This window comes from Hydractinia symbiolongicarpus, chromosome 15 (assembly GCF_029227915.1).
Source record: "Hydractinia symbiolongicarpus strain clone_291-10 chromosome 15, HSymV2.1, whole genome shotgun sequence".
Classification (NCBI taxonomy): domain Eukaryota; kingdom Metazoa; phylum Cnidaria; class Hydrozoa; order Anthoathecata; family Hydractiniidae; genus Hydractinia; species Hydractinia symbiolongicarpus.
Genome location: NC_079889.1, coordinates 4,175,349 through 4,193,354, shown reverse-complemented (window position 1 = coordinate 4,193,354; position 18,006 = coordinate 4,175,349). Strand labels below are relative to the sequence as shown.

Genomic DNA, 18,006 nt, shown 5'->3' with positions numbered 1-18,006 from the left:
GGATATAAGTATAAAAAACATTGATAAAGGTTTAGTGGACCACAATTCTTGCGGAAGAATAAAGTGATCTTAATTTCTTAACAAGATCAAACTAAGTGAAAAAAAACTTTAAGTACCATACACGCTTGTTAAAGAATGCTTGAAAAATGTATATGAGTCACAGCTCTTATCATTCGCTAAATATTTGAAACCACGGCGTCGAAATCTTGGACAAAAAAATTATCAGAAAGAGTCCGAAAACAGAGTTTTCACAGTTGGTGGTGGAAGATTTAAAACAAGCTGAAGACATAGATTAAATAAGCACGCAAAATCCGTTCTGTATAAGTAAACACTCTTCAATCAATTAATTGGGCAAAAAGTAAATGAAAGCGTACAGTACATGCCATTCTAAATGAAGAACAACTCTTCAAGAGGATAATTCATGATAACTTAGAAGTGAAATGTCAAATTCTTCGATGGAAAACACGTCAACCAGTGATAGCCAATTTTCTGTGAGAAAAATTGAAAGAAACGCTCACCATTTGCACCTGTTGGCCTTTTCTTGCCTTTAATAGTTTAACCATTCAGAAAATCAATGAAGTAAATGGTGGGCAAATACATCTGTCCATATTGAATTATCAACTCATTAGACACAGATTGGGGCTATGCAGTTTCTTAGTCATGGGAGAAAAAGTGATGACAGGACAAACTTCGTTGGCGGAAAAAGCTAATTTTCTAGTGCACCAAGAAAAGGGATGGTTAATGGAAATGTCAAATCCGATCCTTTGCGCTGTTCTTACGCTGACACTTCTGACACTTTCAGTCATCATGATCAAAGTTTGAACGATGAATCTTTTTACACTATTTTTACGGATGCTGAAAGTATCATCAGTATCACCACCTTTTGTGGAAACATCAGTGATTATTGCAAGAAGACAGTGAAACAAAGTCTGGAACAATTTGACGGTCAAAATACTTCAACACCGTACATAGTCGACAGAAGTGGAAAGTTAGTTAGACTTAAGATCAGATCAGAGATAACGTCCTTGTCAAGGGACGAAGAAAGCGACAAATGCAGGTAAACAAAGAAAATATGGAAAAGTTTAAAGTTGTTTGACGCAAATAAAAATTCGCAATAAAACAATAACTAACAACAGAACCATAACGTAACTAGTGCTGTAACTAGATAGTAAAATACCTGACAAGAAGGCTTAAACCAAAATGTTGTCAAATATTATAACTTTCATACCTTTCAAAAATTCTCGATTTATTTTAAAATTTCATATTTTTTTTTAACAATCGTACGCAATTCTATTTCACGTTTTTCTCTGCTGGGTGATGCCATGTTAAATTAAAGAATTAACACTCTTAGGAAATAGTGTAAATTTATGTCAGAATGTCCGAGTTACGTTAGGTTTTTCGGTAAAGGGACCGAGGGAAATGGTGAGTGAATGTCCAAGCTATCCGGGGTACGACTTAAGCGGGGCATTTTGGCTTCATTGAGGTCGTCAATCCAAGGAGGATAAGAAATCCGTACTACTGAGCGAATGTCCAACTTAATCAGGGTACGACTAAACAGAATTCTACTGTAGTTGTATGTAGTGCTTCTGTCCATGCAATATGGTTTTATTATCGTAGACCGTAATTTATGTCTTGTTCAGTGTTGCATGTCGCGTTTCATATCTTAAGGGGAGAAATACTGACCAGGGAACACGATTCGCGAAAATATATTCCGCGAAAATTTCTTTCCTTAAGGTATGTTAATCGTGCATAACCGTCTACGTATATATTCACTGTACTAGTGTTTTGAAAGATTTGTGTCTGTTTTTTAATATGTTGTATTACAATGAAAAACGGACAAGAATGAGTTTTAGCCACATCCATATTAATAACTGCAAGACTGCATAAACTATGCAAAACCACACTTTCGCCCAGAAATGTCAGAAATTTGTACAATCCTTTTGGACGCACTTTTAGAAACTTGTTTTATAAAAAATCTAGATACATTTTGTGAAAGAAATCGCTACTTAATTACGGCAGGACACGGTTTTCGGCGAAAAATTTCTAAACAGAAAGTAAATTCTTAAAAAAACACTCAACACACGTACCTTAACACCTGAACTAAACACCATTTTTCTTTTAAACGACTTAACCATTTCAGAACGTGGATTCCATCATTGAATCTCTCCCCCTTTGACGATAATTGGATTTTATTACAAGGCTACACGGCAAAGTTATAACAACCGACATGGAGAGTTATGAAATTAACTTCAATTTTCCACTTGGCGCGAATTTTTGTACGACTTTTTAAAAAATTGGTGATACGGGGTTTGTTTATTGCAAAGAAGAAATAACACGATACAGATGATTTTAACGTAAAAAAAGTAAGTTTTTTCTTTATAAAAGGCCTGTAGAATTTTATTTTTCTGAGAATTTTCATAAGAACGAATAACAATTAATACAGAATTTTTTTTAAACGACAATTTCTGCGACTAATATATGGGCACATTCGATTTGGAAAGTACTTGATACTGTCAGCTAGAATACCTTTTCTTGAGAAGAAAAACAAACAAACAAAAAACAAACAAAAAACAAGATGCCTTTCACATTGAGTTTTGTTAGTCCAGTCATAAAACAGTCTAGCTGTACGTTTTAATTTTAATAGAACAAATTTATAGAATCGCGAGTCAGAGTTTTTAAACAAAAAAAAAAAAAAAAAAAAAAATAAGAACAGCCTCATTTTATTAGTTTAAAAACTAAGAAGCTGCGTCTTAATTTTTTGATAAAATAAGAACAATAATTCAAGATATAAATTTTCTTATAATTCTATTCTCTCTCAAGCTACTGATAATTCTTTTGCTTTTTTCTCATCTGCAACCACTGTGTATTAGTATCACTGTTGGCGCAATTACTTGTGAACAGAATTTCGAGAGCAGCATCAGCAACAAAAACACAGAAATTTCAGAAGATTCTTAAATTGTTAATTGAAATAAATAGTATTGGCTTCAAATAAGCTCCTTGAGCGCGCCATTTATTTATCTCTTTAGTAATAGCCGCATTTTTTTTCTGTCGCTGAGTTAGAAAATCGTGCTTTTCCACGGGCAACGACTAGTCTCTATAATAATAGCCGTCGTCTGTCTGTTCGTGCGTCAAAAGTGACTTGTCTATATTATAACACCCGTATACGTCTGTCTGTCTGTCACGAAAAATGGTAGCTTATCTGCGCAAGTAGCGAGACACACGCAATGCGGTATAAAAAGGACGGGCGAACCTGTGGATTTTTCGGCGGGCTAACGACTAGTTAGAAATAAATGTTGAATGTGAAGGCGTACGTAACAACTTCTTTTTAGATCTTTGAAGAAGACGATTATATATGGACGAGCAACGAGCATTAGTAATAATGGAAAAAGAAGGTAAAGACACTACATACAGTATTATTGGTTTTGGTTTAAGTCTCTAAGTAGTTAAAGCAGGATTACACGCTGAGCAGATTATTATTGCGTACGCGCAAAAATATTTTTAGCCTGCGAAAACTCTTTTCTATTTTAAAGTTGTAGAAGATCCCGAGATTAAGGTTGAGTATTAAACTACGATACTCGATACGATATAAAATTTAATTTAGGTACCTAAGGTAACGAATAAATCTACTCCAAAAAATCTTAACTTTTTGTTGTATTTAAAAAAGAATATCAATTCAAACAAGCACATTTATAATAGATAGTGTTAATTCTTTTACATGTCTGCTTTTCTTGTGCATACCATTTGCTTAAAAAAAATAAAAAAATCCACAATTGTTTAGTTCACCCAGCGTCTAAATAAATGTGAGTTTGGAAGGACTTGACATGAACAGGATGTACGAACTCTTTGTTGAATTTTGATCCATTCGCCCAATCTTGCAAAGCCAACTTCTTTTGTATCTTTTCGAAACTCCACAAAAATATAATTTTGCAAACATCGCCCTTCGCCTCGTAGACATCTTGATTTCCGGGGGTCGCAAATAACTTCGTTAAGATATCGCGGAAATCTAAAATAAATTATTCAATAAATTAAGAAGGTAAAGATGGTAGCAGTGACAGTAAATTATTACTTCTTTCTTAGCAAATATAACGCACACTTAACAACAACAAAAAAACGTATGAGGTTCATATTTACCGCAAATTTTTTCGCGGCTCCACGAAAATAAGGTTCTTGCAGGAAAAAACTTTTGCGAATTCTCTAAAACACTTTCTATCCTCAAAGTATGTGAACAATAAATAATGCTTAAGAGAAAAGGAACTTGGTAAATTAACTAATCATCTTACGGAGCGAAATGCATTGGGCATGCATTGAATCCCAAACTTTAAAACCTCAAATTGGCGTCAAGAAAAAAATCAATGGTCGCCTGTACAGCTCACAAATAATAAAGTCATTCGTTTTATCAATCGCGAGTTGTAACTTTTCATTCGCCCTCCGCCCTCCGCCCTCCAGCATGAATTTGACGTGCAATGTATCCCTCTCTAATTTCTGAGTTAAGCCTATTTTAAATGCGTTAGCTTCTATATTGTTTAACTAGTGATGTACGTGATTAATCTATCCGTTGGTTTCTGTTCTAAGCACCCGCGTCACACATCTATTGCATTTCAGTAATGTAATTGCAAAAATTACAATTTGAAAAGAATGCCGAGATTATATTTTTAATAGTCAATTAGCATTTCAAATTCTGATTATAAAAATATACTGGCAGGTATCGATTAAATTTTGTTAATGTCGTTACAGTTTTGTTGTTGGACATTGTTTTAGTGTTTTGAAGTAGAGGTCGGTGGGGTTTCTTGCTAGTTAGCGGCGTTATTATTTTTTCGCGGGAATAAAATGCGTATAGAAAAATCTTATGAATGATTTTAAATATAAATTCATACTTGTGACAATTTTTTTTTACTAATTCTCATCCAATTTTATTAATAAAATAGAAATAAGCCAATGTTTTAGCAGTTTGTGTAAGTTTGCCTTAAGCAAACCCAAAAATCAATCCCTCAAAATATTTACTATTTCTACCACTGAAGTTTGGCAATAGTGAAGTTTTTTTTTAGTTCACTTAAGTTATGTATGCCAAAGGAAGTTTTAAACTGATTGCATAGAAGATTATTTATATTTAGCGTTTCTAAAAAAGTAAAAAAATGGTCAGCATGAAGGGGTCATTCTTGAGTTTTATGACGCACTTTTGAAAACATTGTTAGTAGCTCTCGATTGAAGAGGACAGAAAAATGGTTAATGTAAGAAAATTATGTAACATTTCTTGTGACTGACTAGGTTAAAACAAATTTAAAATAGCTTTGATTTTAACAAATCAATTTCAAAACGCAATGTAAGCCACACAGCGCGAGAGCTGATCATTTATATTTCTTAGTGGTAAATTAATTTATGACAGTACTGTGCGCATGCTCAGATTATCTTCTGAGCTCGTGGAAATTTCAGCATGAGGAGCCATAACGTAGTATTAATGAGACGTTAATTACAATGTTGGATTTCTATAAAGGAAACTAAAAGCAAAAATAATAACCATAATTAGAAGAAGTAATAAATAAAATAATTGTGAAATAATGCCAGAGCTCAAATTAATAAGAATGCAATTTATAAATGCTAATTAAGAATGATTCAGCGGTTTTTCTCAATCTTTAACAATCGATATGATTATTACAATTGAACAACGTCTTGTTGACAATTTAAACTATTATAAGCGTCAATAACAAACTAGGTTACTTTAGGCAATCTATAAAGCGGGTTGCGCCCAAAGAATCGGGTTGCGCCCAAAGACAGTAAATGATCAAATAAATAAGGCACCGACGACTGTTGGGATAAATGTTGTCTGAAAATAAACAACTTTTGAACGTATTTCTTTGTCTTTTAAAATATCTAATAAAATTCTATATAACCCCCCCCCCCCCTTACCTCTTGTAAGAAATGGGTGTTACTATACATTGCAGGTCGTGTTATACCACACATTTTCTGTGATCATGTCACCAGTCACGAGGACCCCTCTTATATAATAACCACTAAGTTTTTTTTTATATGTCGACGTTTGCGTTGGATTGACGAGATTTCAAGAAGATTTCACATGTTCAGATAAATATATCAACATTTTTTTGACGATTTATAAATCTTAATTAGAGGGAGAGAGAGCTATGTTTCGTGTAATGAATTTTAGCATAAACAAATTTATTTTTTGTGTGCTATTTTCACCAATCTAATTTTATTTATTTAACAAAGCTTCAGTTTAGGTTTTGCTAGCTAACAAAAGAGCAGCCACATTTCTTTATTTTTCAATTTATTAAGTGCTGCAAAATTTCTTATAGTATTGTTTTTTGCTTTAATGTAGCCAGGTGCCTGTAACTTTAAGCGTCAATGCAACAAGAGTATAAAGAAAACTGTTTACTATTTTAGTGTGATTAGGTAGATACAGCCAACTGTTTCTTTTTGCCCATGATCACTTTTTACGAAATTTATTCTATCAGAAATAAAATATTGGGCGGTTTTAGATACGCAGGGTATTGACAGGGTGTGGCTTGAGTTTTCATTCAAACTTGATTATTTTGTGAAAAATCCTAGCGCCTAAAATGCTGCAATGTGTTAAGCGATTTACTTCGATATGCGACATGGTTTTTCTGTGCTAGGCCCACAACCCCGCGTTACTCACGAATAATGTTTGAACATCCTGGAATGTATTTCTTAAAAAAATGCTGGCTTACTGTTTTTTGATATGATATATGTGGTATTTCGGATGTTGGGAAAAGTCTGTTACATTATTTGAAAATACATTACACTGAAATTGGTGTTTCGTTGTACTGCAATGGATTTATGACACACTGTATACATGTACTAAAATCAAGGGGGCGTCAAACACCGTGTTAACTAGCTAGTCTCTTACATTAATATCCGTTTTTTTGTCTTTGTGCAAAATGATTGCACTGCAGCTTCATTTTGATCCACTGCTAATTAATTATATTACTTTATGTTAACAGGTGAAGAAGGATATAGGAAATACTGATATGGAAAATAAGTAGGATTCCGTGGATTTTTCCACGGGCTAACGACTAGTCTCTATAATGATAACAACCGTTTTATGTCTGTCCGTTCGCAAGAAAAACAAATCGCTTTACGGACACACGAAAGCCACTGTTGAATTCCTGTTGCTTTTTTTAGTGCACGAACGAAAATATGTTGATGGATTCTTTACTATCTTATTATATAAAAAATTTGTGTCAGTCCTTTGTGTACTAGGCTTGCCATAAATCTTTTATTAAACTCCCCCTCTGTTAAACTTTCCTTAAAAATCATAGAAAGTTGATAAATCCGTCCTGGGTGGCCAGTCAAAAATTACTATACGCTTTTTCCATTAGAAACGCCCAACGACTGCGTAGGTGAAATGCTAACATAATATTACATCCACTGCTAAGACTTTCTAAGTGTTCTCGTCACTAGAATCGTTGTGAATGATGAGTAAGGAAACGATACAATTATTCATGCAAAATTAACATTTTTAATTCTTTTTTTTCTGCGTGTGTCATCCAATTTAAAAACCATAATTTTGCACATGAGTGATATTTTGCCATAGTAACAAGGTTTTTTTGTCGTAAAGACAATTTTTGTAAATAATCAAACTTTTTTAATAATAGTTGCAATATATTTAACTTGTTTGCGCTGGCTTTATGAAGAATTTACCTAACCTTTAAGATTTTTTAAAAATATAATAGAGTTTCTTTACGCGTAACTAACCGTGAATAAAGATGAAATACTTTTTCTTACTCGCTTTTTGTTAAATATTCTCACACAACTGTTACGTTAGATATAGAAAACAAATACATACATGAGGTCATATTGTCAGATATTCCTCAACTTTACACCTGTAGTAAATTTTTTTATAAAACAAATTTGTTCTCAAAATTTCATCTTTTAACCTGATTTCGTAATGAAACGTCTATGAATTGGTTGTTTTTAAGATCATAAAGAGTCATCAAATAGGTCACATACATGCATTTAGTACATAAGACATGCTTATGTTTTAGGAGCAGTTTTACCAGGTTTTAGGACGTTGGTTAGTAGTATAATACTTTTGATAATAACAATAAAACCCGTAAGTGGTTTGACTTGTCACATATTTATTAGACTAGTCATTTGTCGACTGTTTTGTTCATCAAAAAATTATATACTCTGAGGAAGATCCGTAACAAAACTGTGTGTAGCCATTAAACACACAAAATACAGTTATTGTTATAGAGAAGTAACTAAGTACCAGCATAGCTTTTCCTTATACATATACTTTATACACTTTCATATTTCATCAATCTATGGCAATATATTACATAATCAACACATCTAATGATGTTTGATAACACTAATAAACGCATGTGGTTGTACTGGTAAACAGCCATTATGGACGATTACCTAGACAAGCTATTGTTTGAAGTTATTTTAGATACGCGTGTTTAAAATCTGCTGTATGATTATTTTTATTTTTATTTATTTTTTTTTATGACAGATTATGTTTTGCAGTGCCGTATTGCCACTCCTCCGTGTGTAACGTTTTGTTTTAAGAGATATTTTTTACGTACGATAATAGCGGCTTAAAATTGGTTTGAGAATTTAAACCAAGTAATGTGACAACTTTTCCGCAATCCATATACATGTCCCAAGTGATGTCTGTATGTATAATTTTTTGTCAAAACCCTTATTTTTTCCTGTTTTTTGACCTACTCCTTTGAGTATATTCTGCACTAGGCTAAAACGACATTACATCTGCCCATACGGACAATTTTACTAAAAAAATAAATGCAACATTTGCTGTAAATAAATGTAAACAGTATATCCCCTATATCCCCATAAAAATGTGTAAAACAATAAACGACTTACATGTTTTGTGCCAACACAGTTGTAGCAGCACATTTCTCACACAAGCGTAAGTTATTGTTCAAACTTGTGCTGCCACGTGCTAAACATGGTCTTCTGATTGTTGTTACTGATCCATCATCATCGTCTCTCATAATGTCATCATCATCATGATCAACTTCATTCTGCATTTCGTCAATCTCATCGTTTTTTGTTACGTTAGTTGTTTTGCATGGTGATGTGCTGTATATATGCTGCAATTCTTCAATTTTGCATGAAGTGAATTTCGGTAGCTTGCGCTCACATTGACTTGATGGTTGACGTATTTCTTGATTAGCTAAATTTGTCAAATTCATTGCGTCTTTTTTTGAGACAGCAAACAAACCACCACTGAGTTTTGCTGCCATTTTGTACATATCTCGAATAGCCTTTGCATCTTTTGCTTGTTGACATTTTAAATCACAGTACGGCTTGTATGGCTTATATGGTCTATATGGCTTGTATGGTCTATATGGCTTATACGACGGCTTATGAGAGTGGTAACGATGTTTATCAAAACGAAATTGATATTTTTTGTGATGTGCACCGTCACTGTCAGTAATCGCATGAAGCAACACAATGGAAAGTGTTAGTAATTTTAGCGCTAGTCGTAAATCAACCTACAAAATAAAATGCAGTATTGCAACTCGTCTGTCTTCAGCTTATACAGAGAGCTTGAAAAGGAAGTACACATAGAATATTTTAAATGCGACTAGAAAACTATCAAAACGTGGCATTTACATGGTTAGAAGAATTTAAACAACAAAAATCTTACCATTGTTAGATGTGAACCCAAACAAAATGATTTATCTTTCAGGAAATCTAAGATCAAATAATTAACACTAACTTTTCTTATGCGACGTCGACTTGACTTCTTACTTCCGACAATTTTATGCCATAAAGTGCAAGTTTGTTATTTTATATATAGATGTAAGCAGTAATTTATTTCTTTTAATTTCCTAACTCGCCTTATAACGAGCTCGTTTTGTTACAAATTACCTTTCTAATAAATTGCATAGAAACAAAAAGTCCATAGCGTTAAATATGACACAAAAGTAGAATTAAAACCGCAATTTAACAACCGCGTGGATGCTTATGAAAATTGAGAAAATTTATTTACGGAGCTATTGCAGTTATATGTTCAGAACTAACCGTGTTTGTAACTCAAACCAAAGAAGCTGGAGTTGGAAATTTGAACACATTAAAGTTACCAGTAAAGATGTAGGAAATTCCAAACGCATGCTTTTTGGTTTGGTTTTAACTTGCAAAGTATTCTTTTAGAATTACCTAAATTTCATGGGTCAAAAAATTACATTGCATAGGTATTAAATTGCGCGTGAGGTATAAATGTTAACAAGTATTTTTTAAAGAAAATACCTGTCTTAATGAAGACTTTACACAAATAATTTTAATGATCCTTTGTTATAATCAGTGTTCTAAATTATTTTCTTTTTCACTCGAGGTATAAAATCCTCCAGATATTAACATTCTTTGATTTTATTTGCAAAAATTTATTTTATTAAATGATAAAATGTCGTGGGTACATAATTTAGCGAATTAAATTTAATTTACACAAATCTGGTTTATATTGTATAGTAGCAACCCTCCTTGACAACTAATAACTTCCGCGGTGATAGGTAGCGCTGCATTTTAGTCAAAAGTATAGATAAATAACCAACAAAAAATTAAAACTTAATTTAAGGACAAACTTTAGTGTAAGAATTTAGAATTTAAGAATTTTCTTCGCCATAAAGATTTAGGTGCCTATGATGAGAAAATTTATTATGAAAAAATGTATTAGGTGGCATTAGGTCGCAAATGGAAGCCTTCACAAAAATTATTTAAGACCGGAAGGTTATTGTAAAATTTATCAATCATTGCATTAAGCAACATTTCAGCAATCAAAATGCTTTAAATCAAAGTTGACGTGAAGCAAATGATACATATCTTTTTTAATGTCTTTGTCAGCAAGCTCGACCATAGCAGCGCCGTAGAGAAGCAAATAGTCTTGGGGACGAAGTTGCTTTGTCAGCTGTAGGATAATTTTAAGAAAAATTTCTACAACAAAAACGACATTATTTTATTTGAATATCGCATTGCAAGGTGAGGTTTGTTAAAGGGTGAATTATTTCCTAGAGCTCTAAATTTTGTAGGGCGCTATTTTTTGTAGGGCGCTGTTCAACAAAGAGCACTGAAATTGAAGCTGCGATTGGTGACTGAGAACAAGACCTGGTTGACTTTCTGAATCACGGGGAGCACCTTTCATGACAACATTTTCCTCGACGGTTATTGTAGTTTAACTGTGGGACTGCTTTTGCCCGATTTTGCTCAGATATTTGTGAGACTCGCCCTTTAAGGGTTAGTAGCTACACACGAAAGTTAGTACAAATAATGTATTATACGTAGTGTAATGTAAATCTTGATAAATAGAAATATGTACCATTTAAATGTGGGTTACACACTAACAATTGAACTGGTCTTCTCATGTTAAAATTCGACCGTGCAGACAATCGCTCTGCAAGCGTATGGTTCCGCATAAGTAGATCTAAGGGTCAGTTTTAAGAAAAAGCTTTCTGTTTGGAGGCAAAACATTTGCACGAGGTACTAAGACCATAATAAGAATTGCGTGAAAACTTTTCAAAGTGGCCTCCGGTAAACTCGTTTGTTGCGTATTTAGATTTTAAGTCCTATTCGTATTCTTTACCGACACTCAATATACAGAGGTTACAAATTGGGGAGGCTGCGTTGTTCACATTGCATGTTAAAACTGATCTTAATATTTTATCTATTTCCCATTACCAGTAAATAGATAAAATGTGAATCACTTCCGATATTAAGACATGCATTGTAATACTTAGGTAGCTACTATCCTTAGTTATGATTTCATGTAGAAAAAACGTGCGCATTTTAAGACAATTAAAAATTTTAAAGTAATGTTCTCCCACTCATAATCAATGTGTCATAGAAATATCTGCCAACAATTTATTTTATGAGGAAATAAAAATGAAACAAGAAAAAAATTATTAAGCATGAAATTTAGGTTTAATGTGTACAATCATGGAATATTATTGTTACCTCAACACGACCAGTTTTTACGGATTTTCAGGACTTTCGAGAGTTCCAACGTGGTTATGGCGTTGTGCAGGGTGTTAGAGGGAGCCACTTCAGGGTAACGACCATTTCACGCTATTGTCCACATTTAAAAAATGATAAAAAAATCTACCTTTGTTTCAATGATTTTGTTTACGATTGTAGGTAGTTAAGATTTCCTTTTCAAACACTGGTCAAGTCATAGCAATGACAAAAGCAAAAGTTAGCAATGGTAAAAGCAAAAATTTATTCCTGCTTAACCCTAATTTACTTAATTTTTTTATTTTTTTATTTCTTCAGTTTTTTATTTGGTGGTCTTGAAAATAAGTTTGCCTTTAAATTTCAACTGCAATGACAAATAGCAATAAACCAATCGTTTTTTTATTTATTCGCTATAACGATTTTCACTTAAAACAAGAAGCCCTGGGGGCTCTAAGAATTTCCGCGCGCTACCAAAATATTTGATGAAAACCTGCTAATTCGTTGTGTTATTGTGCCAAACATTCGAAGGGGTTTGGTGCATGAACCTCTGAAGATAAAGCACACCAGTGACATTATATCTTACAACAAACGCAAACAAACCGAAACGTGTCCTTAAACTCACATTTTAAAAGAAATTGCTAACAAAAAATACAGCCTATCATTCATGGTTGAAAGTCTTGCGATTGAAATGTTTATGGTCTTAAACGGCATTAGTTGACAAAAAATCAAAATTTTGATGTGACCATCATTTTCAGCATACTTTTTTTATTAACTGTGTCAATTTTTGTCAAAAATAAAGCAGTTTTAATTTTTGGATAAATTTTGGCCTGAAATGACATTTAGGTGACAAAAAATCAAACTTTTGTACCATAATCATTTTCAGCATACTTTATTTGTTAACTGTGCCAGATTTAGCCGAAAATGAAGTGGTTTTAATTTTTGGACCAATTTTGGCCTAAAATGGCATTTAGGTGACAAAAATCAAAATTTTGATGTCACCATGATGTTCAGCATACTTTTTTTGTTAATTGTGCCAAATTTTGTCGAAAACAAATACCAATTTTAGCCTGAAACGTCAATACGAGACTTCCCAGTAGTTAAGGAGCTTGGGTACGAAGTTTACATGTGTGACGGAGCAACATGAAATTCCAGGGTCGATTTTTTCTCAAAAAATGCTCCAAAAGAAAAAAACGACGGTTTTAAAGAATTTCCTATGCCTTCGGGCGCGGAAATTCAATGAGGATAAACCAAAATTTTAAGACTGGGTGTCAAGTTGAGTGTGTTTTGTGCTTCATTGCTTCTGTCTGTCAACTTGGACTCTTGAATACACTTCGACCATATTTACAGATCCTAATAGTAACTGAAGAACTTGTTACTGAAGAACTGAAGAAATTGATAGTATTAAAAACAATAATAATACGATAATGACATATTATAAAAAAGAAAAGTATCTACTTACTTTTAACAAAACAATTGAAATAAAGTTGTCATAATAAACTTTTAATGCGGAGATAACAATATTGGTTTAACATGATTTGCTAACTTTTCTCCCAACGTGTGTTTACAAACTAACTAACTTGTTTTATAACTTGTCTTCTCAAATTAACTTTCTCACTAACACGCTTTTCCCAATACTTTGTGTGCTGATTTTTCAGTGTGGCAAATCAAGCACTCAAAGAACTATGCTAACCTTCATATGGGAGTAAGTAAGGCTTAATTATCAGGAAGTTTTATTGTGATGGGTATAGTGGAAAGATTATTTGGTTGAAAGTAAATTGAACAAAAAGCGATCCTAAACTTATTGCTTCGTATTATCTCAAATCTATTTCACAGGTGAAAGCAGTACACAGATGTGTAAGAGGTGGCAGAGGAACTGAAAATGTGATTGTATGTAGCATGCAAAGATCTTTGCGCAAGTTTTTGCCCATGCTGATTCTGTTTCAGTTCTGTTTTTGTGTAGTACATAAACAGGAAATTAACCCAAAGAGTCATACTACTTAATCCTTAAAAAAAGGCGAGAAATATGGTGGATAAAATTTTCTTAAGGATTTGCTTGGTAAAGGTGTTTTTGATCCGCGCCTGGAGTGCCATGTTAATTGTTGGAGGTCTTCAGAAGTACGTGGTGAAATACCTGATGTGTTATTTTTATAGACCTCACTGCGTTCGGATCGAATCCCGCTCACTGCTTGGCAGTATGTTGTGATGAACAAAGTAGTTCTTCTTCAATACAGACAAGTAGTGATAGTAACATTAATTAAAGGGGTAGCTTACGGCTTAATATTGCCTTTTAAGGAACACTTTCCGTTTATAAACACAGCATCTATCAGTATCACATATGTAGTCCTTCTTCTTAAAATAGCCGTTTCTTATATTAGTTAAGGTTTTCACTGAAAATGCAAAGGTAAAATATTTTGTTTCGCCGTAATTAAACGGGTTTTTTTTTTAATCAAATTTATGTTTAAGATGTTTAACCTCAGTGGTCGTCATTTTGCAGTATGTTGAGAAAATAATTTGAAATCCTTGGCACTTAATGCTCACAAAGTATTAGGAAAACTTTAAGAAATCTACCTCTTAGGAAACCTTTTTTTTTGAAGCAAAACTTTATTTCGTAAGAATTAATTTCTTACAGGTATGCTAGGTTGTCGAAATCTTGAATATTTTTTTTGATAATGGGTTTAAAACGTAATAAAATAATCCTTAAACACGGAGAAACATAAAAATCTATTCTGACTAATAAAAAAAAGATTGTTAAATAGCATCTTTTTACTAAGAATATTTGACTAACAGAAGACGCAAACAACAAGACAGCTTGTATAGTACATCGTTTGGTTACAAGATTGGAAGAAAAAGATTTTTGTTGTTAGACAATAATTATTTTCGGAAAATTTTTCAGAGTGATTCACCAACGGTTATTATCTCAGGGAGCTATTCTAGGTTGGGTATGTCAGGGGCAATTTATCTGGGCAAAAATTGACGAGATAAATCAGTTTGGGCCACTTAATAAAGGAGAAGCGTCCTGTTACCATTTTGATTATCAGTGCTTTTTTCGAAATTTATATCCCTCGAAGAATTTGGACCTGTATTGCATTGAAAAGAAATTTATTATGCTTTATAATTTTCTAGCAAAACATGTGTTTGTTTATATGTCAGAACGTTAAGATAATTAGAAAGTGTCAAAGTTGGTAGTCAATGTACAATGACAAGTATCAACAGATAATAAATTTAATTCTTTCGTTTTTCAAATCAGCTTCATAACCTTTTTTCCACCTAATTTACGCTAGGGTAGGTTTTAATTTTTCGTTTTCGTCTGATCATCTTTTTAAATCTATTTCGGAATCCAGCGTGTTTCCAAAAGTACAAAATCGGATTGATGCATGAATTGAGTATGAAGAAAGTATGTGACACTGCAAAGATCAAAGGTTGCCATTTTTCATATACAGTCCAACCTTTCTTTGACGTCAAATAAATCAATAAACATACTCGATTTAGAAACACTGGTACTGTACATATGATTGCTACCAATACAATCCAACCAATACAATTGGTTATATTTCGATTTCGTACCTGTACAGAGTCTATAGGTATATCTCCTCGGCGTATTCGATTCTTTACTAACATCATCAATTTGGAGTAGCTGTATAGCAAGACAGTATAAACGCTAGTCATTAATACTAATACTGTCACTGTGTTTACGGTAGCATCAAACACTTTTGTTATCAACAATATTAATGGTGTAAACCATGGCAATATAATCATAAGATTGAGTTTACGTCTAGTCATTTTTTGACGATACCTTTCTGTTGACTTTAGATGCAAATATCGGTCGTAAGCAATACATCCCAGTGTAACACCTGATATAGCCATTAAAGTTGTTAAGAAATTTCCTAATATATTCACAGCGCAATTTTGGCGGTGGGGTGGTATCAATAGTTGTGCAATACTAACTGGAGCCAGCACGACACCTAATAACAAATCACCAATTGCTAAAGAAACCAGAAATCTATTTGTTGACGTTCGTAATCTCTTGTATCGAATGAATAAATATAACACGATAGTGTTACCTAACGAAGCTAGAAGAGAAAGTATACAGAATGTGATTACAAAGTAAAGTCGCTGGTCAACATCAATCCGCGATAGTATAGACGTACAATTTGCCATAATAACGATTGATATCTATAATCCTCTGTGTGGAATACTCCAATCGCATTTGATTGTAAAATTACATCAACTCTTGTGTTATGTATAAAACAACAAACTAGACCAAATAATTAATGTATCCAACTATATAAATACAAGATATTATCTTCTTTGTATATTTCCATAACTACAGATGCTTGTCCAGACACGTATAGCAACAAACATTTCTTTTACCTAGAATAACACAGACATTCTACTATTTACATAAATTACTGTTTTTGTTCATATCAACTGCACTGTTATCATTAACTACATTTTTATCGACACATGTCACCAGTAATGACACCATTCATCACTGTCATATAACTTTTTTATGCAATTAAGCATTAATACACATCTTCGTCTCCAGGGCTTCCTCTCCCCCCCCCCCCCCCCGAGCCTTTATTACGCAGTATCTAAGGCTGCCACCAATTTTTTACCGAAAGGCAAAATATCCTTGGAACGAGATTGCCCAACAGATATTTATCAGTCTTGTTAATTTTCAAAAAGTTAAGTTTGGACTAAGGAAAAGTGTGTCATAAATAAGCACACATATAAGTGGACACCTTTCACCCCTAGTGATTTAAAAACGCAAGTAGGTTCTGAAGTAAACCAAAATCTTCCCCTCTTTGGAGAAAAAGTATGCAAAAATAAACAAACTTAAGAACACAGAGAGTTACAACACATAATACAACCCTCACTCACAAAGGTTTATTGGAATTATCTAGAGTTATTCTATACTGCTTATGGCTAAAGAAGCAAAAAAAAAGAGAAATATTCCTGTTTGTGTCATTTTAAAGAAGTAAAGACCAATGCAAATTTTGTTCCTCATGCTTAATTTCACACTAAATATTTCCCACAATTTGCTACCTTAACACAAGTAGAAGGAATATTTACCGATATTGAATTTAATAGTTGTATGACGTCTGATACTATTACACTATATTAATGTTGTTGTTGTTCTATAGTAAGAGAACTTTATAAATTTTAATGATATAAGCAACTTACTTTGTATCTTTAACCTAATTGATTTAAAATGTAAAGATCGGTTTCATTAAAGTCAGTATTTGTCGTGTTGCAACTGATGTAGATATCGAAAAAAATTTTACTTCTTCAATTTGCTCTGTAAAATCTGTTGTGTAGATCTGTTGTACAACATGTGTTTCTGAAAATTCGTAACGGCGACTGTTGTGCAACTACTGTGCGACTGTCGTGCACAACTGTTGCTCCAAACGTGTTCATAGAAGCCCACCTTAACATGCAGACAAAAAATAAAATAAAAATAAGAACGGCAAAACAACAACGACAGCAATTTAACGACGACAACGACAACGACAAAAGAACTAAAGCGTCGACGGCAGGAAGGTAACGACGACGATGGCATCAACAACGACAAAATAATTTAAGCGCCGACGACAGCAACGACGACGATAGAAAAGCAGGAACTACAAGTTTACCAATAATATTCAATAACAAAAATATAAACAAGATTACACACGATCGCACGTTCCAAAATTCTAAATCTCTAACGGATTGTTAACTTCAACTCGCCTCTTTGTTTTATTCTAAAATAATTTGTTCTAATTTTGACCTATTATGTATAATTATGCTACAAATTATTGAAATCATTCTTTGGTAAAGCATGTGAGAAAAAAAGCGTTTCGTTATTTCCTCGAATTAACGTAACTTCTGTAAAAAGGTTTAATTTACTTTATTATAAAAAACTTTCTCTTGTTTGCAATGTTTAAGCACAGATATTATCAATCTAACTACAAATTTCTTTACCCCAAACGAGGCTGAATGGCTTATCAACATGTATCTACTTTCCAATGTATTGATCAGTTGTTTATATCAGGTTAACAATTACGCAAACCACACGAT

At 33.1% G+C, this 18,006-nt stretch overlaps 2 protein-coding genes across 2 annotated transcripts; both read right to left on the bottom strand.

Annotated features, from left to right (window-relative positions):
• Positions 1-3,308: 3,308 nt before the first annotated feature.
• On the bottom strand, positions 3,309-9,911 carry LOC130628640 (uncharacterized). Its single transcript, XM_057441622.1, has 4 exons — positions 9,877-9,911; positions 9,653-9,755; positions 8,863-9,497; positions 3,309-4,003 (listed from the first exon to the last, which is right to left on the bottom strand). The coding sequence occupies exons 1-4, from the start codon at positions 9,909-9,911 to the stop codon at positions 3,775-3,777; spliced, it is 1,002 nt and encodes a 333-aa protein (XP_057297605.1). The 3' UTR covers positions 3,309-3,774.
• A 5,244-nt stretch (positions 9,912-15,155) lies between these two features.
• Positions 15,156-17,783, bottom strand: LOC130628735 (neuropeptide Y receptor type 2-like). The gene is made up of 2 exons (XM_057441727.1): positions 17,134-17,783; positions 15,156-16,320 (listed from the first exon to the last, which is right to left on the bottom strand). Exon 2 carries the CDS (start codon positions 16,105-16,107, stop codon positions 15,217-15,219), a length of 891 nt encoding a protein of 296 aa, XP_057297710.1. The 5' UTR covers positions 16,108-16,320; positions 17,134-17,783; the 3' UTR covers positions 15,156-15,216.
• Between the last annotated feature and the right edge of the window lie 223 nt (positions 17,784-18,006).